This window comes from Drosophila miranda, chromosome 4, assembly GCF_003369915.1.
Source record: "Drosophila miranda strain MSH22 chromosome 4, D.miranda_PacBio2.1, whole genome shotgun sequence".
Lineage (NCBI taxonomy): Eukaryota > Metazoa > Arthropoda > Insecta > Diptera > Drosophilidae > Drosophila > Drosophila miranda.
The window spans coordinates 23,133,586-23,157,435 of NC_046677.1; the positions used below are offsets into that span (position 1 = coordinate 23,133,586).

General features: G+C 42.2%; 2 protein-coding genes, 1 long non-coding RNA gene and 1 other non-coding gene across 4 annotated transcripts in view; 2 read left to right on the forward strand and 2 right to left on the reverse strand.

Moving 5' to 3' along the window:
* The window catches only part of LOC108162385, a 54,936-nt gene that overhangs the window by 24,999 nt on the left and 6,087 nt on the right, over positions 1 to 23,850 (forward strand). The gene's annotated exons all lie outside the window — the stretch shown is intronic.
* On the reverse strand, positions 5,010 to 11,313 carry LOC108162381. Its single transcript, XM_017297098.2, has 3 exons — positions 11,106 to 11,313; positions 9,932 to 10,209; positions 5,010 to 5,898 (listed from the first exon to the last, which is right to left on the reverse strand). The coding sequence occupies exons 2-3, from the start codon at positions 10,145 to 10,147 to the stop codon at positions 5,632 to 5,634; spliced, it is 483 nt and encodes a 160-aa protein (XP_017152587.1). The 5' UTR covers positions 10,148 to 10,209; positions 11,106 to 11,313; the 3' UTR covers positions 5,010 to 5,631.
* On the forward strand, positions 12,796 to 12,866 carry Trnag-gcc. Its single transcript has one exon. It is a non-coding gene; the product is annotated as a tRNA-Gly (tRNA).
* On the reverse strand, positions 13,701 to 23,422 carry LOC108162376 (protein spaetzle 3). The gene is made up of 5 exons (XM_017297091.2): positions 18,460 to 23,422; positions 16,151 to 16,284; positions 15,462 to 15,586; positions 14,281 to 14,802; positions 13,701 to 14,212 (listed from the first exon to the last, which is right to left on the reverse strand). The coding sequence occupies exons 1-5, from the start codon at positions 19,409 to 19,411 to the stop codon at positions 14,056 to 14,058; spliced, it is 1,890 nt and encodes a 629-aa protein (XP_017152580.1). The 5' UTR covers positions 19,412 to 23,422; the 3' UTR covers positions 13,701 to 14,055.

Below are 23,850 nucleotides of genomic sequence, written 5' to 3' on the forward strand. Positions count from 1 at the left end.
AAAATCCTACATAAAGAAAAAAAACAAAGGAATTTATAAAAAAGAACTATCGAAAAAGAGATTTCGGTTTAATCTTAGTTTCAGATATCATAGGTCTAGAATCAAAAGATCTTTTTTGATCTAGGAAAACCCTATGTAATAATATAAAATATATAACATAAAGAATAGAATAAGTTTAGAAACCAATCGAATAGTCCATCAATGGATCTTAACATGTACCATACCTACATATATCCAATTAGTTTAAGAAAGTCTTTCTCACTGGAGAAATGCAAAAATTTCGAATAAAATAAACAAGTCTTTCCAACCATAGCCTCGTAAATCCAATCTCGTAATACATTTGCTTCAGGAAAAGTTGGTGCTATGCTTCCTATGTGGAAATGTTTTCCGTTTTAACCAACATAAAGCTAAGAAATAAATATTTTCTAGACAGATACTTTGTGTACTTTATTTTATAATATTTTTCATAAGAATTGCCAATCTCCTCGCGATTGTAGTATTCCCCCAAAGAGTATTTCGCCATTGAATTAATCCCAAAAAAACAGCAGCCTTTCCTGTTTCCCACTTCTCTCTTCTCCCTCCACAACTCTTTTGTTTTTCTCGTTATAGAGATTGCATACATCCATAGTTATTTTTGGTCATTTAGAGGATTCAATCCAAACCAATCCGTAATGTTTTCTTGCTGCTTCGCAACCAACGCGATCGCTGGACGAACGCTTTGCTTGAATCGGATCGTGTCGTATCGTATCGTATCGTGTCGGATCGTGTAGCACGATTCACTTTCAATTTCAATGGATGGTGGGATGTGGATGTGGATTCACTCTCATCTGAAGTTAAACGAGTGGAAGGGGGTGGCCAGTAGACGGGGCTCCTGTGCTCTGGACTGGGACTGCGATAGAGATGGGGGTCTGGAGATTGGGGTCTGGGGATTGGTACTCGAGTCTGGTGTGGTTTTATTTCATTTCTTCATGCTCTTTCGGTCTTTTGTTTTTTTTTCACTCAACTTCTTTCTGTGTTATGGGGTGCTGTTTGTTATTATTGTTATTGTTACTGTTACTGTTACTGTTAGTACGCGTACTGTTTTGCCGGTGTACCCTGGAATTTGTAGAGCTTAGAGGGTGTATTGCATTCCTGAAAATGCATCAACACGCCACATTTGGCTGTGTCCAAGATGAAATTTGTAATAAGATGACGTCTTCCGCTGTGGGGAGGACCATCCACTCTCTCACGGCGCTCAGAGAGACAAGCGCTAGAAAGAGATAGCAAAAACTCAAAAAGGTTGAGTTTTCATACCAGAAGGTCATGGAAAAAACTTTGTTCTCTCCTCAATCCTTCGGACCTTTAGGAATTTTAGTTTTAAATATGCAAAACTGATTTTCGCAGATTAAACGTAGCCCAAATGGTTTCCCCTGACTATCCAGGGTATCAAATTGGTCAAGACTTGCAAACTCTAGTGATTCTCTTGTGTTTGCTGTTGTAATTGGTGTCCGCGTTTTGGCCACGAACCATCATAATGAGCTTCACGCTCTTGTTGTTGGGTTTGTTGGGGCATTTGCCCCCATCTGCAACCTTCCATCTCCCGAGCTCCCGAACTCCCCGAATGCGCCGTGCAACTCCACAAACATTTCATTTAATGTTTTTTCTTTGCAATATTTTGAATTTGGAATTTCTTTAATTTGTTTTTTCTCATGTTTTTTCTTGTAGCAATAATTTACACCTCTTTTTGGCGTTGGGGCATGACAATTTCTGAGGAAACAAACAGCAAATTATGATTAGCAAAATATTTTGTAATGTTTTCCATAGGTTCATGGCCCCCTCTGCCTGGCCTGTGCAGTGGATTGGGAAAAGATTTATGCACATAATCTATAAATGGCAATCAGAGTCTGTATTTTGCATTCGTCTCTGATTCCGATCCTCTGCGGGGGGGAGGCGCCACTCCTGGACCGAATCTGCAGCAATCTGCTGCCGGAATTTGATGAAATGGCATAATCAGTGTGTGGCCAGCGGCGCCAAACGGAGGAGCCGCAGCCACCAACACCAACACCAATACCACCTCAATGATAGTGCAACAGTCGGGCAGTCCCAAGAGACTGTCACTTTTCCTCGATGGCATCATTTATAATGCCGTCGGCTAAATGGCAACTTTTTTTGTTGATTTTGTTGTTCATCTTCGGTGGGTGTCTCGTGCCTCCTGCAACAGATTGCATTTCCTTAATTTTCAACGCTCATCTTTCACATTCAAAATCAACCTCCTCATCATCATCATAATCATCGTGTGGCTATGGCTGTGGCTGTTGTTGTGCTTGTGGTGTGGCTGTGGCTGAGTAAATTATGCTGGATGCATCAAGGTGGAACAGGTGCAGGTTCAGTTTTAGTTGCAGTTGCAGTTGCAGTGGATCCTCTGGGGAAATCTTCAGGCTTGAGGCATATGCAAATATCTAATGGATATCGAAATGGATTCATGTGGCAACCCTTGACATTCTTTGGAGGAAATCGAAGCATGCTTTGGGTTGCAAAAGAGAAATGGATTGAAAGTTCAACTTCCTGGAGGAAAAATATGGCATACGTTAATTCGTCTATGAATGCATTGAAAGACATTTAAAAAAAAAGATAAATAACTTGGAGGAATGTTCCTTTGAATTTAGATACTTTCTTGTAAAAACTACAGGAAAGTTACCCATCTAAAAAAACTTGGTTATAATAAATTTAATAAATAGATAGATAGATGTATAATAATAGTTATACTTCAATTACGAATATCTCTTTGAAATCTTTTTGTACCTCTAAGATCTGGTAAATATGATAGATAGAATTGGCGGAATATTTCGTAAAATATTTACAATATTTCCTGCCACATTTTTAATATTTTTTTGGAAATTTAAAAACAATTTGTGTTTGTTTCAGTAGCCGCATTCTTCAATACATTTTTGCACTTCCCAAAATGACTGTCACATCCCCGAAAAGGGAGGGGCAGTGGCAGGGGCAAACCTACTCCATATGCATGAGCAAATTATGCCACTATTTTTAATGAATCTGCAGCTGCCATTGCCATGCCACAACGATTCTGAGGCATATAATCAGCGAACGACAAGGCATCTTTCTGCTTTCTCCATGGTCCACGACACACTCCACTCCACTCCAGTCCACAACTTGAGCTCCGATTCCAGCTCTGCGCTGGGAGCCATCTACACCTTTGGCAGAGCGCAAAATACTAATTATTATATATTGTATTGTATTGTATCTTTTCTTCTGTGTGTGGACTTTATGTAACACAGAGTCAAAACCGACAGAGAGCACCATTTAAATGATATTATATTTACATAAAGAGGCAAAACAATTATGATTTCGTTTTACAAAAGATGAAAGATACAAAAGTCACAAACGGAATGGGCACTTGGTGGCCGAGTAGGTACTTAATGGGTTCCGCATTGACAGGGGAAGGGATTGGTTATTGGAATGGGGATTGGGGGATGGGGAATCTTTCTCTCCCTCTGGTGGGTGCCACTTTTCAGTGTTTAATTTGTCAAGAGTTGCACTTGAAGTACGTGAAAGTGAATTGAGATAGATGGGAATCTTTTCCCCAAAAGATCTTCAACCAGAAAAAGAAAGAGATGTGCTTGCATAAGGCTCTTTGGTCGTATCCCATGGATACACATATGTATGTGTATGTATCTTTGGGCAGAGATCTAGTTAAGACTGCATTGAAAATGATTTCTTTATTGTTGTTTAAGTAATAGCCACGAAGCCACGTGAGTTAACAACAATTTAATGTACATTTATATAGATATAACAATAATAATAATTAATAATAGTAGGTAATAATACAGTATATAAGTATCGCGTATAAACGGGGCCTGCGCTCTTGTATAATATATTGTGTACATATATATATATATATATCTCTTTTATATGAAATCCCATTAAAGTTTTCGTTTTGGGCCCATCTTCGTGTGGAGGTCACACGGCCGGCCCAGAGCTCCGGTTTTAGTGGAGGTTAGTTGGGGAGTACTATAATTTATAAATATATATCTTCATATGCCCCACGACTCCAGCCTTAGCCTTGGGGGCCCATTAAAACTCCAGTAAAATATTTACAATTGACTTTGCTTCTTCTTCTTTTTTTGTAGTAATTTTTGTCTCTTTTTTTAGGGGCTGCGTGTGCGAAAAAAACAAACTTGAAAATCCGCTCTTAACCTAGACCATAAATGGGGAATACAATACTCGTATTTATTTGTTGTGAGGGATTAAGGGATTGTTCTACATATATATATAGTAGGTAGGTACATAGGTACATTTTTTGTCGCCTTGGGATTACCCAAAAAAGTTTAAAATTATTGTTCTAGCATAGGAACTGCATTTGTCCTTTCATTTTTTTTGTTTTCGGTTTTTTGTTTTTGTTTTTTCGTGTTTGTTTTTGTGTGTTTAAACCAGTGTTTATCAGCTGTTGCCTTTCGCATTTAAAAACCTTTGAGTGTTGATTCGTTTTGGGGGTGTACCTTTTGGGTTTCTGGGGAGGATGGGTGAGGGGAAAAGGTGTTGTAAACGAATGGGAATCGAATGGTAAAGTTTTTCAGAGAGCAGTGCTATGGGAATAGTTGAATGTTTTGCTGCCATTGAGAAAGGGTTGTTTGAAGAACATTCAAGTGGTCACTTTTTCAAAAGTTGTAAAGAGAATAATAACTAATACGACCTTTAAGGAAAAGGATACTCTGAAGTCATGTTTAATCTGAAACAAAATAGTGTTTTGGTTTTTAAAGAAAATTTTTGGCATTAGAAATGCTTTCATTTGCTATCCAAAAATGCGGGTTAAAACAATAAAGGAGATTTTTAAGTGTTTAGAATTTTTTCAAATACCTAATTTAAAAAATTTAAATAAATTGTAAAAACAAAATTACTTTTACTTAAACAATTTGTCAAAAGTGGTTTTCAAACCATTCAAAAATAGCTTAAGTATGGAAAATTGTTCAAACAGTATTTCAAAACGGAACAGAAATAAAATTAAAACAAATAAAATATTTAAATCACCTTCCAGAATGTTTAAATGTTAAAAGTATACTCCACAGATCCTCAAAGTTTTTTAGAATTGTGAAAAACGTTTGAAAAAGGTTCAAAATGGTGAAAATACTTCAGAAAGATTTAAAGTACCAGGAAAATGGTCCTTATAAAAGGTGCAAACTAGCATAAAATGGTTGAAAATGTCTCAAAAGCCATTCAAATGGTTCATAAGGGCTTAAATATACTTGAAAGTATTAGCAAGTGGTCCTGAAGGGTTTCCCTAACTCCATTTAGTTGCCCATTTTCATGAATTTTCACAGATTTTCACACATTTCCTTTTTTGGGTTGCCATGGGGTCTGTAATCCCTTGACCATTTCCTCTTAAGCTCTGCCCTCTTCTGTAGTACTTCCCTGCCCCATCTCCTTCTCTGTACACGATGTGCTCTGCCATCATCCAATTCTATGTACAGTGTGCTCTGCCCCACGGACTCCCCTTTCTGCCATTCTTCTGCCATTCAAAAACTGTTTCATTCACAAAAACATTTCCCCCCACATTCTCCCCCCTGTAGACCCATTCCATTGTCGTCGTGGTGTCGTGTGGTCGTCAGGTCGTCAGGTGCTTGTTGAGATTCCCCTCTAATAGCGTCCATAGTTGGGTCCCATACGGGGGGCATCTCCGCCCAGCTCGTCCAGGGCACCCATGGCGCTTAGTTTTTGGAGCCAGGCGGCATTCGAGTTGCCGTTGGATACGCGTGGAATGTTGCCGTTGCTGCTGCCACCAGCCGTGCTGCTGCTGCCGCTGTTGGCCTCATTGTGCAGACGCAAAAGTGGGTGTTGTTGGGGCATCGTCTGCTGCTGCTGTTGCTGCTGCTGCTGTGGGTCCTCATTGCTCAACTCCAAGATCTGCAAAGAGATGGATGGAAAGAGTTAAACTTGGAGTTGGAGTGTTGTTATGGTTGTTATAATTATCGTATAGTTGCTGTTGTTAACACAGATCGCCCCCCGAGACACACAAGGGGCGGTGGGGGTCTTTGATGGTGTCTTATGGCAGTTATTTCAAAAAAACCTTTTGAAATCTTCATTTATTCAACGTGGGAAGTTCGTCACAGGTTTTTCGTGTTTATTTTTAGGTTTTATTTTGTATACCCTCAAAGGCCCCGTATAGTACCTGATTTTATATTTATATTATACATATAAATATTATTTTGTGCAAAAAATTTAAAATTTTAAAAACTCTTAACTATATTTTAATTAATAGAATAAGAATAAAAACAAACAATAGATGCGTTTAGGATTTTTACGTTTTCGAAGATGATTATTGTGTGTTACACTTCGAGAACAGAAAATTTATTCGAAATGTTTAAAGACTTCCCAAGGTTTTCGTTCCGAGGCCCAACAATTGTCTACATTTCAAGACATTGTTTTCGATATAAAATAAAGTATTCTACAAAAACTTTTTTGTGTGTTTTTTATGTAACTAAAAGATATAATATTTTTTTATGTTTTCATTAAGTTTATCCTCCAAACTTTAAGAGTATTTTGAACTTCGTCTTGTCTTAATTGTTTCGTTCATTTTCGGACTCTTTTTGTTTTGAATTTTTAAATTTTTTGGCGCATCATTAAATTGAATGAACTTTATCTGTAACGAACGAGGCAGCGGGGGGTATGTCTCCTCTCTGATGATCAGCTCTGAAAAATATGTGTTAATGGGGGGTATTGTCGTGTAATTATCAGCGAACCGACAGCCATCCGACAACCTCTTTCTTCTGGCTACCGCTCGTCGCATCGCATCGCATCGCATCTCTGGAGAAGAAGAGAAGATCATCTTTTGGCGTATCTTTTTGTATCTTTCGCGAATGCCGAATGATGCGATGCGATGCTGCCGTTGAGTTGATGATGTGTGAAAAAACCTAAAACAATTTCGCGCCAAGTAATTATATTATTGCTAATTTGAAAAAGGCCGAAAAACAAAAATCAAAAACAGAAAACAGAAATACCAGTAGATGGTTGTTTTTTTCGACTACTTTCGAAGGTTTTCCCCTCCTTTTTGACTCCTTTTAAAACGCTAATGGTTAATGGTCGAGCGGCGGCACATAAGGAAGCAATGATGACTCTGCAACAGGGAACAGGCGGAGTGGGGCATATCTCTACAGAGGGTTGAGTATGCTTAGGGTTGGTGGGTGGCAGCAGCTGGGTGTTTCCCCCCTCTCTCTGTCTTTATTAAAGACTCTCCTCATCGTCTGGCACTTTTTGGACAGTTTAATTTGAGAGTTGTCGTTAAGTGAAAAGTTATGTGATTTCCTTTTCGAGTTGTGTTTCGTTGTGTTGTGTCTCTCAGTCCCTTCGATTCACAGCCTCTATATCTGTCTGTCTGTGCATTCCATCTGTTTCCCTCTCGGTTTTCGGCCAAGGATTGGAACTGGAGATGGAAGATGGTTAGCAAATAAACAGCTGCCTTTGGGGTTTGGAGGGGGGAGTCCATGGGTAAGACGGGGGTGTCTCTGGGTTGATCCATGGTTAAAGGGGGGTATCTCTGCCTACGGGGTGATATCTGTGGGTAATAACTTTAGATGGGTTGCGAGTGCGAGTGTGACAAGTGTTGGAATCAATTTTGCAATTAAATTGTTTTGGAAATACTTTTGCAATTGCCAAGGCGAAAACTTTTACGATATTAATCTTGTCTTTTCTTCCGTGATTCATTGTATTAGTTTTTGAATATAAATTCCCAAGTAATTTCTTGAGAAACACCCAAAAATGTCTACCCTTTTTGCCTGAATTCCTTGGAATAAATCATCCGAAATGTGACCTTAAATGTTTATTTTATAAACTCCTAATTATAGAATTATAAAGTTTTCCCAGCCTGGCTTTTATTAACTAATGAAATAACCATCTAATAACTCAAGAGCATTATGAAACTGTCATTGCTCTCACAGAAAGTGCTTTGGGGAATTCCCTTTCGACTTGCCCATTCGAGGGGGAGACCATCCCCTACTATGCCAACTCATCCCCTAGTATTCTTAAGCATCTCATGCTCTGTTCTGACATGTTCTGACATCCTGGCTGTCACAGGCAATAAGCCAAAGGCTAAACTTTGTTTGTTGTCTCACGATGTTTGGTCTATAGTACTCTTGGTCTCTGTTGTCTCTTGTCTCTCAGGTTCAATGCATTATTGTGTGTCAAGTGTTTTTCCATTTTCCTCAGTTGGTTTTTCCCCCCTCTTGCCCCATTTGTCGTGACTTGTCTCCGATGTGACGTAGAGAAGTCAACCTTCATCATCGGCAGACGCCAGCCAGCAGACCGGCAGACCAGACCAGACTCAGACCACGTCATCGTCATTATTTGCTATTTGACATTTGATTTCCCTTTTCTTTTTTTTTTGCTACAGTTTTGTTGCCTTCTTTTTGTGGATATTTGCTGCTTCTTTTGGCCAAGTTTGTAGATATTTGCTGTTGCTTTTGGCCAAGTATGGTCTTGGTCTGCTCTTGGTCTTTGTCTGCGTCGCACGTCAGCGATTTATCGATTCGCAGTGGGGCCATGACTCAGAAAATGAGGGGTTTCTGAGTGCTACAGATTGTGTGCTGCAGCATGCAAACAGTTGCAGGTTGCGGATTGCAGGTTGTTTTGTGGCAGTCTGCAGCTGCACATCCACATTTATTTAAGTGGGGCTCCTCTGCACACACTCCTCCTTCTCCCCGTCTCCCCTTTAACCATTTAAGCCGCATTTTTGTGTTTTGGTTGCGAAAAAGAACAGGAAACTGCGTGGAAAAAAAGAAAAAATTAAATAACAGCAGCAGCAGAGCAGCAGTGGCGGTGGCAGAGCAGCAGCAGCGGCGCTGCGTCTCCAAAAATATTGTGCAAAAGATGAGAAGCAGCCAAAGTGTTGGCCAAGCCGACAGATTGTTGGGGGATTGTAGCCGAGCAGGCTTCTCCTCTCCATGGGAAGACCAGACCCCAGACCAGACCAGAGACCCCTCTTTAAGAGGCTTGCGAAATATGTAAAAATATTTCTGAAATGGTTTGCAGCAGCAGCAGGAGGGGCAAAAGTGGGTCTTCGATAAGCAGGAGTCACCAGGGAGGGACAGAGGGACACCCGTAACCTTATACCTCGATGATATACCATCCGATGACGTAACCCATCCATTCCATTCAATTCCACTCGGAACCCAACAAAAAAAGGAAAAGAAAAGAAGCACCAAACCATCTCGAAAAACGAAAACAAAAACAAGTCGAAAATAAAACCTCAATAATTGGCGACATAATTGCAACTTAATACCACGCTTTAACCCGCTTTGTTGTTGCTTCGTTCGGGTCTCTGTCTCTCTGTCTGTCTGTGTCGATGGGCACTCTTTTCATTTTCATTTTCATTTTCATTTAGTTAATTATATTGACAACACAGCAGCACAGCAGCAGAGCAGTGGCACCACCGATGCCCAAAAATGCCAATGCACAAAACTGAACTTCGGGGGGCATGCACAGACACAGACACAGAAGACCCCCCTGCACCAATCACACAGATGTAAAGATGTACACTCGAAAAAATTTCATTAAAATATTGAAAACGGATACTATTCTGAATAAAATATAACAATTTAATAGAATATAATTCTAAATGAATCCCTTCGTTTTTTACAACAATAGTTTGAAGAGTTTCTTTGTAGAATTTTTCTTTTCCGAATTTTATGTCGATTTATAATTGGTATTCAGATATTGACATTATCTGGGTCCGATCGGATCATTATTAAAGCTTGAAGGAATAAATGAAATCTCATTCTCTCCCTCTCTCTCGCACACACACTCTTCCTCGAGCAGTATGCCTCCGGGTATGAAATTTCTTTCAGTGTATTCCCACAGCTTTAGCTTCGGCTTCAGTGCATTAACTGTAGTTACCGCTACGAATGGCATGTCATGGCATGGCTTGGTATGGTACATGGCTCACCTGCAGCATCAGTTCACGCAACTTGTCCAAATCATCGCCGTGCGACCTTGTGGGCAGGTAACGGCCGTCGACCATCTGCGGGGGAATGGCCAAAAGCAGGAGCAGCAGCCATACAAGCCACCTGTGTCCCTGCCTCAGATTCAGGCCCATTCCCATGATGAGACACCTCTCACTCTCCCTCTCCGTTCCCGTTTGGGAGCTCCTTGCTGCCCTCATTGTTGGTGTCTTCTGTTGGTGGAGGGGTGGGCGTTCTTGTGGCTGCGGTCGTCTGGGTGTGGCTGCAACAAGAGATAGGGAATGAGTGTGATTGCTGCAACAAGCGAGGGGGAAGGAGTGATGGCTCCTCAGATGAGGGGGCAATTGTAGGACTCGTAATTGGGATTGCAATGGAGGCTTTTGGCTTTTGAGGTGGGGTCAAACCAGAAAAATATCCCACAGATGGCATGCCATGGTATTGAGTAATAGTTAGAGAAGGCATTGCGTTTCATAGATATACGATGGGGGAGGTGATCATCATAGAAAAACTAGAAAAGTGAGGGATATACCTCTTTTGAATGATATTTCATTCATACTGCGTTTGGGATTCTCTTTAAAGATATAAGATTCCGAATATAAGGTATAGGAACTATTAGAGATCTCTTTTTACCCCAACTTAAATCACTGAAACGCACTGTATTCAATTGAAAGTTGTGCATTTCTTAGAGTTGGGTAATTAAAACCTCAAAATTTCTTAAATTTCTTGAATTTTTTAAGCGTTACACTCGAAGAAAAGCGGGAACTTTATTTGGAAGAAAAGTCTTCCTTAATTTCCGGTGAAAAATTGCATATAAATGCTTAAATTCCTCACAAAGGTATTTCTTTTATTAAGAAATATTCGCAATAATTCACCAAAAGCTTGCGATTCATTTTAAAAATTATTTCTTCCTTGGAAAAATATTTAATTAAATTTTATTCCCGTTTTGTTTTGGCTGTTGGCTGCGCCTTAATTGCGATTCAGCGAATGTTTGCTCAATTGAAGGAGGATTGGAGGATTACACAATGCTTAAAATTTATTATTATGACACTGACACTGAAACCAAAAGCAGAAGCAGCCCCAAAGCCAGACGCCAAAAACAGGGGGCAAGTGGCAGTGGCAGCAACTGGTACAGCTGCACCTGCAACCCCGCTGACTCACAGTATTTTTTAGGAGCAGGAATGAGTCGTCGGAGGGGTACTGCCGTGTACCAGGATACCCGTGCAGGATGTTAACTACGTCACGTCCTGAATAAGTTGAATAAGTTCTTGTCGCTCGCTCGCCGTCGGACACGCTGTGTCCTGAACACTAGGATAACAATGTAAGTTTAAGCGAAGCTGCGTGCCGACATTGGTATTTATAGCCAAAAATTGCGGCACTCGGCTGAGATTTGGAGTAGATGACGCCGCCAGGACGCCTGCCTGCCTGCCTGCCTGCGTGCCTGCCTGCCTGGCCGCCAGGACTTTCCTACACGACCTACACATGCGCTACTCCCCCAGAAAGAGCTCCAATAACAGTGACAGAGGAGCCAAAGAAAAGCGAAGCGAAACGAAACGGAGGCCCCAACCGCATCGTAGTTGGGATTTCCCTCTGGTGTCCGCTGTCTCCCAAGCCGAATTCTTTTCACTTTTAGTGCGCGCGCAGGGTCAGGAATACCAACGACAAAAGCAACAACAAGGAGAAGGAGGAGGCCAAGGGTTAGGAGAAGCGAAGCTTAGAATACCCTATTGAAAGGCTCTTCTCTCCATCATTCACTGAAAGATTTTATATCGTTAGAAGAGCTAATGGATACGTGGAAAAGCTGCTCTGACAAAGAATATTTACGCTTCAGTGCACTCAAAACTATATAGTACCCCAACCGGTAAGAGTATTATAGAACATCGATATCATTGCCACCATGCATACAGTCGTTTACATATTTATATATATTTCTCTGGGTGTCTGTGTGCATGAGCTGCTCCAGTGTCCTCGCATTTCTATTGTCCTGCTGCCTGGCTGGGTGGTGGGCGGCGACTTCATCATCATAATACCGCCCAACACTCAATACAGCAAAAGCAAACCAACCTCCAGTCCAGCCCAACAACCATTATCCTCTAACACAACCAGCATTCTGGCGAAATGTTTTCGCTTGGCCAACTTCCCTGGTTAACTCTCGGAGTGCTTAAATCTGTTGTTCCTTCGTCCTCGTCGTCGTCATGGCTGCAATTGTTGACATTGCGGTCGCGTCAATAGTGCCCATAGCCTGGTGCTGGTCCGTTTAACTGTGAGTTCAGTCCAGCCCCCGCACATCTGCTCTGGGATTGAAACTGAAACTGGGAACTGGTGTTGAAGATGTGCGGGTTGTCGGTGTCTGTAAAATGGTACCATTTGTATACCACGCACGGAGCGATAGACCGAAATTTTTGATATAGCGCAGTTTTGTGTAGCCATTGGCTGTGATTGAATACGTGACGGGCATCGGGAAGCAGTGTGTGTGCAAGGGTTTTTATGGCCGCCTGGCTATGAGGAATAGGAATATCACACACCACACTCACTCCCCCCACATATTGCTCCTTGGCTTATTTATGGGCCAAGGCATACAGTCGCATAAACGCTTTATGGAACAACCCGGAATTGTTCATGCCCAATGCGTTTCGTCAGAAAAATATGAAAAACCCCCAAAAAAGGAAATAAAAAACAATTACTCCAAAAAGGAGAAAAAGAAACGAAAGTAAAGCTGTGTGGAGTGGGATTCGAACTCGCGTCATTTGTATGTTATTGAAAAGTGGCTTTGAAAGCTTTTCCATGACACAGATTTTAGCTTACGCCGACTGGAGCTTCCAGATGCAAATCTGAGCTCTTCAGGTATCAAGCATCGGTGGTTCAGTGGTAGAATGCTCGCCTGCCACGCGGGCGGCCCGGGTTCGATTCCCGGCCGATGCAGAATGAATTTTTTTTGTCTTTTTTTTTTCTCTTAAACTTGAATTATTTGCTTTAAATATTAACAAAATCGTTTCGTTTGCAGCAGTCTAATGGTTGGCTTATATACCAGAATAAAAAGATTTTTAGGTTCATGCTGATCATTCTGCTTCATTTTTCAAACATATAATATATGAGAATTCCCCTTCAGTATTGCAATAAATCAATGGATTTCTGATTTAAATAGTTCTGAACTAAGCTTTTGGAGTAAGGTAATTGAATTAAACTGGTTTACTCCTACGAGTAGCCTGATCTTTAGCATGTTCATATTTTAGGAATCAATTAATGTTGAAAATATGGACTCAAAGCGATATGGCTAATTAATATACATAAATGGGGTGTTCGTCCCATTCCAGAGATGAATCTTTTGCGAAGTAAAGAGAATTTCAAAATCAGAATTCATTCTGTTTGGTATGAGAGTGTATTCCACACTTTTGAATGGTTTTTTGTAACTAGTAATTTCATGAAGGTATTTCTACGTTTGAAATCATCCTATGTCTTTCAAAGTCAACATAAATATATAGTAGGCATTCCAGACTTATTTCCAGGACGCTACTACAATAGTAGCTATATTCTTTTTTCACATCTACTTATTCACGTTTGGATCATTCCAAAGATCTTGCTATAAAACTATAAAACTTAAGCAAAATAGTTTCAGCTGCAATCAAATCAGAGAAATCTCACAAGAAACCTTCAAAAAGATTAGTTTGGAAATCTCACTCATATGCTAATTAAACTCTTATACTTATACTCGTTCGTACAGTTGTGTGGTAGAGTTCGTAAACTCGGAAATTCTTATTGATATTTGAATATAATAGACTTTATTCGCTTGATTCATTTTACGATTACAATTACGATTACAGTACAACAACAAATGGAGTTTGAGTTATATCGAATGTGCGTTTACGAGTAAATGGAGGGGAGGATACAGGATACAGGATACAGGATACAGGTTAGGGGTAAATATATGGCTCGTATAAAACCTTAACTACATAGAATCGATGCTTAACTAGAGAGCTACCAAATAGTGGATATATCGTACATATAAGATCTACTTAACAACAACTAAAATACATTCAGTGGCATTCTACCTACGATTACACTCATTTTCATTCTATAATTTGCTCAGACATGGGACTCGGGAGGGAGGAATCTAAGGATTACATCTACAGACACAGCACGAAGGAAACAGGAACCAATCCATAAAGATACCCTTGCAATCGTTGTCGGGATCGTAGGCGAGCAGTCGATGCCATTTGTACTTTTGCTCGCATCCGCATTCTCCCTCGCAGCGCGGTGTTTGAGTATTGCTATTTGTGATTATGGGATACAGATAGTTAGAGTCATATCTTTTGTGGATGTGTATGCTTCAACTCACCTACACACCTCCTGGTGGATGGCCTGCTCAAAGTGCTGTGTATTGACAATGGCCCTGATCTTGCCCGCCGAGTTCGATGCCCAATAGGGTGTCACGATCTCGATCTTCGATTCGCAGGCATCGAGTCTGCCCGTACCCGAATTCGCCTGGCCCCCCCCATTCCCACCAGGTGTCCTGTTGGCATTGCTTCCAGCAGCGGAACCACCACTGCTGGCGCCTCCTCCTGCTCCTCCTCTGTTGCGACTGCCACCGGCTGCCGCTTGACGCTTCTTGCGTAGCTCTCCAAAATAGCTGTCGCCCGCCTCTACGGCCTCCCCGGCATTGGCCGCATAGGCACCTGGTGGAATGAATATATCCGGTTCGTCTATGAATCGCCTTTTCCGCACTTTTGCCTGCTGGTTGCGTCCTCCTCCTCCTGCGCCACTTCCTCCTCCTGCAGGTCCTTCCATATTCATCTCAAAGTCTCCATACATTCGACGCATCAGTGCCTTGTTGTCATCTATGAAACGTTCGATCTTGTCGCTGGAAAGGGAGTGTATTCAAGAAGGATTTTTGTTAGTGAAGGTATCAGTATTAATGTCTTATGTTTTTAAAGAGATTGGAATGAAATGGTTGGATTAAAAAGTTAAATCTTATATGCATATGAAAGTGCGCTGCTGCTGCGCTGTCGCTCATGTACACGTTTATAACAGTGAATGGCATCAATACATTGATCCGTTTTGCCTGCTGTATACGCACACAAACGCACTACAATGATGTGCAAAAATGAGAACCCTGCCTTGGAGGATCAATATTTTATCTTGAATGGATAGAGAGATTCCATTTTAGAGGTTCATTAGCTTCAGATTTGGACATGAAACCGCATTAGTTGGTTTTGCGTGCCCATGCTAATGAGAGCCGCTAAGTCACGTAGCCAGTCACTGACTAAGAAATTTAAATCAGGTCAGTGTTCTTTGAGAAGAGACTAAACCAAAGAAAAACCACAGAAAAGCAAACATCCTTGAGGCCAGACCAATCAGGGTAATATACGAATATCTGTGGTTATTTCGGAGGCGGGGAAAACCCCATGACGTACATACATTCCGTATCCGTTTTGGAATTGGAATTTCCTACTATAGATATCCTATAACTAAATAGAAATAGAACAATGGAATGGTGTTGTATGTCTAGTGTATACTCACATGGGATAGCTGTTGCCGGCTGTGGGGCAGAACAGCTGATGATATCGCTTGATGCATGGCACTCCCTTGATCACATCGCCCCTCACATCCAGACCCAGAGCTACAGACAAGGCCGTCCACCAGATCTAAATGTTTGGAATATATGTATATACAATATATTTTAAATAAAAGTTTAATTAATTGCGGGAAGGAAGGAAATTGTTGGGTACTGGTGATTTTGTAGATTGGTGGAGGAGACCATAACAAAAATTATGGCCGGGGTGTGAAAATGACTCAAGTAAGTCATAAACATAAAAAATAAAACGAATTTTATATTTTGGCTTGACCGGGGATATCTGAGACCCGAGATCCGAGTGCCCAAGACCCAAGATCGTGGCAGAACGGAGGAGTTGGTTTCTCTCTCTCTCTCTACATTCGCTCTTTATTCGTCGTCGTCGTCGTCGTCATCAACATCATCACACCTCTTAATGAAACGAACTCGCACGACCTTCGTGCACGCAAAAAAAACAACAACAAATAAAATAAAAAAAGTTTAAACACAAAATCGTCAAAGTTATTTCCGCAAAATAAGCAAACTCGATCGATATCGAGTCAAATCGAATCAGAACCTGAGATGGAATTAAAGTGAGCGCGTGCCTGGCTGCCTGCCTCAAAAAAACTACTACCAAAAGACCCCAAAGAGTACTTACCGGAATCTGTAGGAACGATCCATTGTTGAGCTTTGGATAGGAGAACAGCGGCACCACCGGCACCGTGCCGTTCTTCAGAAAGATCGGACCCTGGATGGGTGTCACAGTGGGCATCTGATTGTTATTCGTTTTTTCTGTGAATGGAATGTAAATGGCAATTGGTTTTTTGAAATTTCGAATGATTCATGGCAAGGACAGGGACAGGGACAGGGACAGGGACAGTGGACAGAGACAGTGTCGTTGTCACTGCATTAATCAGTGATCGCTTTTGGTTAAACCCCGAATAAAAGATGTTGTTGGAGTTGCAAGTGCAATGCTGCAATGTCTGCAGTCTGCATATAAATGGGACGACTGCTGCAGTTGCAGTTGCAGTTGACACATGCATGTACGAGTTTACGAGTATAAATTTCATGTCTGTCTGGCATTTGTAATGCCCCCAAACCCAAACCCAAACCCAGATCCGGATCTGGGGCATACAAAACAAACTTTCCCTTTTTACACAGGATGCAAAACGAGTTGAAGAAGGAGTTGCTTGAAGAAAAGAGATTGCACTTTGCACTTTGGCAGCATAATCCACTTTTTAATGGATTGCCCTAGATTCTGGGGATTCTGGTGATGAAATAGAACCACCATATCTTTCAGATGCATCTCTTGTGTCTCACAAAACAAAGTATGTTGCGAGTAGTACACTCGAAAGACAAAACCCCACGAAAAGCCAAAGCCAGAGCCAAACCGAAACTTGTATATGAATATTGTATCTTGTATCTTGCGTGTGCACACGTCTCTTCTCTTCTCGTATGGAGAGCTGGTTCATGAGCTTCTTGCATAATAGCCCCCGTAACCGAGTTGAGTACTTGAGGTCTCTGGCAGGCAGGCAGGTTGCTTGCTGGCTAATGCCTCAACGAGGCAGAGGTGGAGATGGTTTTTTGGATACAACAAAGAGGCGCCACAAAAGTGAAACATCTTTAAAAGTAAGGCGCTGACAGTTTTTTTTTGTGTGAGGACAACAAGGGCAGAGTGTACTTCACAGACAGAAAGACAGTTAGATGGATGGTTGGATGGATGGATATATATAGTAGATACACTCATAGATACACCCAAGCCCAAACCCAATCCCAATCCCAATCGCAGGCCTGGCATAAATCGTGATGCGTGTTAGTCAGAAATGCGGTTATAAAAGTCAAACACTGGCCATTACTGTCTTGAAAGTGACCTTGCCGATCGGTTTGTAGACCTTTGACCTTGTCGCTTGTTTACCCCTTGTTTCGTAGCTGCTGCTGCTGCCTTAGTTGTTGCTTCAGTTGTTGTGTTTCTCCTCTCTTACAGATGTGCAGAAGTTGCTCCCAATTGGAAAGATACACAAGTAGCAGGCAAACAACAACAACAACAACTACCAGTACGAGGTATTTGAAAAATTAACATGACTTTCCGTCAGTCCGTCTCTGAATCGTGTGCAGACGTGGGACTCCTCTCCGCTTATCGGATCTCTACTCCTCTCTACGATCTACGATCTCTACGATCGTACATGCTCCATTAAAATTATACAATAAATACTCGGTACAAGTAGCATTTGTTCAGATTATAATCTCGGAATCATCTGAATCCAATCAGGAAATGCTCGATATGGAATGTCGGTACTCGAGAGAACGATATGAGCAACACTTTGGGGATTCCTTGCTATCGAATGAGGAAGTACATAGATCTTGGGATTTGAAGAACATATATATATATATATATACGTGTTACATATGAAGAAAGAGCCACCTGAAAGAGCTCTTGTTTGTGGTATAATTATGTGTAGGCTCTTGAAAACCCTTGATACGCACTTCCCTTCAAGATCCCCACTTCAAATCTTCACTTAAGATCATAGATCATCTTCTTTTACAGTCTGTGAGAGCTCTTATTTCACTTTCACAGCTAAGACTAAAAGATTACCTTAGGGAATTCTATAGGGTTTTTCAGCTTATAATAATAAATTCTATATCCAAGGCTTCATCTTTAATGAAGAACTTTTAGGGATTCATAAGCTGTACATAGAAAATCCATGGGTTCTATAACGAAATTGTATGTTTTTTGTATGAAGTGCCTTCTGGGGCATGTCTTCAGCTGAATCATCAAGTATTTCTACAGCTATAAGCTATGAGAACTATTTTAATAGAGGTCTAGCCCCTCCCTAAAGTCACTCCATAATTTATAAAGCTAAACGAGAAATTTGAGTCCTGGATGATATAAAGAATATTCTTGAAGCATTCCCTAGATTCTAGATTTTCCCTTAAATACGAGTATGAATTGGATTTCGTCGCACTCACCCCTTTCCTGCCCCTGCCCCTCGTAGTACTGCCCGTCGTCGTCTTCATCCTCATCCTCCTCATCGCCCTCCTCCACATCGTAGTCGAGAACGGCATGCACCTGAGTGCGGGAGCCCTGCCCCGCTTGGACCCTCGTAAAGCCGGGAGCTCTTTCCGGATAATTTTCGGGTGGTGCCACGCCGTAGGTGGAGGCGGGCTGAGCCTCGGGCTTCGACTGTCTGGGCCGTGGCTGCTGCTGCGTCTGGGGAGCGGGCGGGGGAGGTGCTGGGAGCGGCTGTGGCTGTGGCAGTGGCGCCTGGGGCTGGGGCTGCGGCTGGGGCTGCGGCTGCTGCCTGCTCCCGTAGCTGGTAATACTGAAGCTGCCGCTGTTCTTGCTGAATGTAGCACTGGCACTGCCATGGGCATTGAAGAACTGCTTCTGCTGGCCCGGAAAGCGGCTGTACGAGCCCTCGCCAGGGCCTCTGCCAGTCGAATGGTGGGTCTGCGTCAGCTGAATGGTGCTTTGGCCGGCGCTGTTCGACCTGGAGGAGGAGGAGCTCTGGTAGGAGACGCTGTTCTCGTTGTTGTTGGCTTCCTGCTGCTGCTGTTGCTGTTGTGTCTGCTGCTGCTGTTGCTGGATGTGGTAGACAGAGTTGTGTGCCGCACTCGGTCCCGTGGGTGGCAGATAGGCATTGTTCTGCTTGCGTCTGCTCTGGTATTGATAGCCTCCGCCTCCGGCTCCGCCCTGTGGCTGGGGCACCTGCTGTGGTGGGGCATAGGGATTGTTCTTAAAGAATTCGGGATCTGTGGGGCTCTGCTGCTGCGGGGGATGCTGCTGCTGATGATCGGCTGGCGAGTACAGAAGATTGTTGGTGTTGCTGGCCAGCTGATGAATGGGATGCAGAGGGGCCAGGGTGACGCCCCAGGGCTGGCCAAGGGCACCGAAAGGCAGTGAGAAGTTGGTCAGAGCCATCGATTGGCTTTATTTATAGATCGATTTGGATTTTGATTTCCGCGATACGAAAGACTCAGGCAACGAACTGGAGCTGCCTCACGCCTGCCGCCGGCTGCGGTGTATGCGGCATCATCTAGATTCTAGAACAGAACAGCGATGATCGGATTGGATCCGAAACCGAAACCCAAACTCGAAGTACGCGCGCGCCCGCTCTCGAAACTGATTTATGCAAAAAATAACAAATCCGTCAGCGCTCCACTCGGTCTGCTCCCCACTGCTGCTGCTGCTGCTGCTGATGCTCACACAGATACACACTCACACAAAGTAGCGAGTTATGTAGTATATATACTATAGATATATAGATGTGCAAAGTTGTTGTTTTAATAACTTAAGCGACGCTTCAGCCACAGCTTTAGCTTTAGCTTTGGCTTTAGCTTTCGACTTTGGCTCGGACTACGTGGTCGGAAGATCAACGGATCGATCGGTACTCGTACTCGCACTCGTACGCCGCGGATCTGGTGCTAAAAAAACCATTCACGACAAGCTGACAATCGAGACTGAGCCGTTCTCGCCGTGCGCCTTAAAAAACTTAACTTAATGGGAGGAAAAATGTTTCAGCACCAGCCCCAACGCCAGACTCAAATCGAAATCGAAATCGAAATCTCAAGAAAAGACTTAAAACAGTTGCTTCTCTGTTACGGGGCTCGAGACTCTTGAAAGAGTGAGAGGCTTTTGCGAGTGCCAGTGCCAGAGCCAGAGCCCCGTGCACACACTCTGCTCAGCAAAACACTCTCGTGTTGTTGCTACGAAAAATAAAACAAAAACCGGAAAATAATGCAGCCACATATAAACGAACTGTGAATGCCCTTTGGGGGATATACTTATACTTATTGTACGATGATTCGTCGATTTGTTGAGATTCGAGAATGATTCCTAGATGGATTTCTTTGCGCAATCAATTTACACTTATTTCTAGTAATTTTTTCATACTTTTGGGTTGGTCAAAATCATCTTAGAGTGAAGTCTATGAAATTGGTAGTCTTTTGCACTTTTAGCATAACAAATTATCTTAATTACACATTCAATCGAGCAGAACTAAGAACACAAATCAGTTATTATATATTTTTCAATGATTTTTGAGATAAAAGCGAACGTTCAAAGTATTTGCGATTGATTTGTTTAGTGTTATGGCAGAGATTATACGATTTAAGGGGATGTTTGAAACTATTAGAATGTTTTTAGAATATCAAATTTGAAATATTTATGGACTTGACGACGAAACTCAATCATTATTTGTATCGGGTTTTTCTTAAACTAAAAGCTTAAAAACATGACTTTGCTTCGTTCGGTGATGGTTGGAGGATCTCTCCATGAGGCATCCCACTAATAAGAATGCTTGTAAGATCTGAATTTGTGACCTAGGTCAATGTCTGGATGGGATGCCTGGATGGGAAGTCTCGTTTCGTGGCGACTGATTGTTATACATTCCGTATCGTTTCCGAAAAACGCATATTAATCACAGTAACCAAATGAATGTCTGCGCTGTTTTTATTTTTTTGTCGAAGGCAATGAAAAGCAAAAGTATTTTTAAAGTGGGGGGCTTTTAAAACTGGTTGTGTGAAGAGCATCGAGAGCTCGTAGAGCGCCCGTCGTTACACACATGATTATGGGTACCATAAGCTTAAGAGAGTCCACGTCTCTCTCTCTCTCTCTCTGCTCCAAGTCTGATCTGCTGTTCTCTCTTAGTCAACTGAATGTTTGGTTAGTTGTTACAGGGTTGGGGGATGGGGAGGAATTATCAGGTATGTCGCTTGTAATGCCGAGTGCATGATGGGGCGATGAGCCAGGCGTATATTGATGGGGCGATGATGCGGCGGCTATGAATGAATAACTGATGGATGGATTGGGAGGGGAAGCTGATTGAACGAGGGCGTAGAGGTAGACGCGTCTATGACTACGTCAGCTCTTGGGGCTCATTGGGGCTCCACTTTGCATATTAGCACCTCTTAACTGGAGCTCCCCGCCTCGATAGTCGACAGTCGACTGTCCAATGGCGGAAACGGATGCAGCAGCAGCCGCTGACAGGTGGTCTCGGATCTTATCTTTCTCATGAATGTGTCTGGGAAATACGCCCGCCCTTAAGTGGTGTAGTCTCCTGTTGTCTAATGAATCATTTGTGCAGCTATTCGTAATGGGAATTATCTGAAAAGGTAGGATATATGTACATACTCATGAATACTTTGTTCTTACGAGGGCTCTAATTTAGGGTCAATCTATTGTTTATTCGTTGAAAACTTTTTAGGAAAGATGTTAATTTCTGATATATTTTGGGTCCAATATTCTTAAGGAAGAATAATACATACTAAAGCCCTGCATGAGCTGGAAACCGAAACGATTCGGTGGGATTCGCCTCGTTCGGTCCGTTTTCTCATAACTTCGAACCGCTTGCCCAAAACGGACCGAATGAAGCGAATCCCGTAATTTTTACCGAGTCAGATTCGAATCGATTCGGTTTTTTCTCGCTCATTCTCTACTTGATTTTCTGGTAGAGAAAATGAAAAAGTACCACACAAATTGGCTGGTTCTTTGCTTCGCATTTTGCCTAAAAATATTTGTGTTACTGTGTATGCCCACTCATACATACAAAAAAGGATGTCTCCGTAGTCTGTGTCGAATCATTTCAGAATTTCATTATTCTGAGTATTCTCTGAGTATTCAGATGGTAAATTTTTGCAGAAAAGGGTTTAAAAACTAAAATCTCCCATTAAAGGGTGAGAAATAGGAAATCCTACAGTACTCCTACGAGTACGAGAATGAATACATTTCTGTCCAGTGATGATTTTACAAGCTGCTCTCATTTCAGGGCCAGTCGTCGCGGCGGCGATTGTGGCACTTTTCCTTTTTGTTCGCATTCTTACATGCAAATAAGTTACGATACACTTCAAGTGTAACACTTGGTTGGGGGTTGGGTTTGGCCAGCTGCCGCCGCTTGAGTGTTGGCCAAGAGCCATAACCATGGCCATGGCTAATAGCAGGCAGGCCTTTGTTCTATGGGGGCTGGCTGTTGCTGACCAAGCCCAAAACAAATATGCCACATTTTCATAAGAGCCAGGGATGGAAATGAGTTGTGGCTTGAAAATTGATCTCAATTATTCATACTATTCCTACCATATCCTATTATTCTCCTAACTCTCTACTGAAAAAAGAGCTCTACAGATTCCTAGGGGAATACTCTTATTTCTTTTGCAAGTTGCCAAGAATTAAATCTGAATCGGTTCCAAATAGATTGAAGACTTAAGTCTATATAGATGATATTTATGGTATTCAATGATATTCAATGTTAAGGGAATGTTTAACCAACTCGGTTTCCTCGGAGATCAACAAATATTTCCCCAATGAGAGTGCTTAGAGGAAGCCAATGATTCATTTAGACCCGACTTCTACTTCCTGCCCGTCCCTAGACACTCCACTCGCATGTTGCATATGCAATATGAACCGATTTCATAAGACCAGAACAAGTTTACACTCTGCTCCGACCCGATCCGACCAACCACCAGCCACCACCACCAACAACTTTAAGCATTAGTTTTATTTATTTTCTGCCTTTCCCTTTTTCATGCGACACAGACATTGAAACTTCTTGGTTGGATTTAGTTGCCGCAGAGCATATCGAATCCATGGCTCCGAAACCGAACCGAAATATCCACTCGACAATCAAATAATTTGACAAGATATCGAAATGAATCGAGAAACTCAATATGACATTCCTTCTAGCGCCCTGGCCAGGGATTGGATTGGATTGAGGCAGGGACTGGACTGGACTGGACTGGATCGCCTCGGGCCTTTTGTCGTCGTCTGTCAAAAGTAAAACAATTTGTAGACCTTATCGAATGGTGGCTCTCAAGCGTTTGGCCTTAAGTCGTTAACAAAATTTTAACTGCCAATCTTTTGTGCAGCCACAATAAAATAAAAAACGACACAAACATCAAGTGTTTGTTGCTGCCTGCCTGCCCGCTGTCATTGTGGAGGGGTTCTCTCGAACCCCAAAATCTCCAAATCTTTGGCTCGAGACGAATGACAAAAATGTGGGGGAGGGGCCCTCGGAGCCACAATCCGCGACTCTGGCCCCAAAGCCAATTGATCGATTCGATCAGCATAAAAAAGCTTTAATTAGAACCAATTTAGAGCGTGGACCAATTTATCAGAAGCATTTTTGAAAAGTAGTTGAGAACCAGTCGAGAGCAACTTCACAGCGCCATGTACAGGCCCCAGTCCACAGCAGAGTGTCTATCGCTAGATTTCATTATAATATTATTGTTATAGCTGAAAACTAAACTCAAACTGAAACTGAAACACAGAAATAGCCAACAGAAATCGCCTTTTACGCATTCGTTTTCCTTTGTCAATTGTCTGGCGGTTGGCGGCTGCTGGCACCGTTCGAGAGGTGTGGTGTGGAA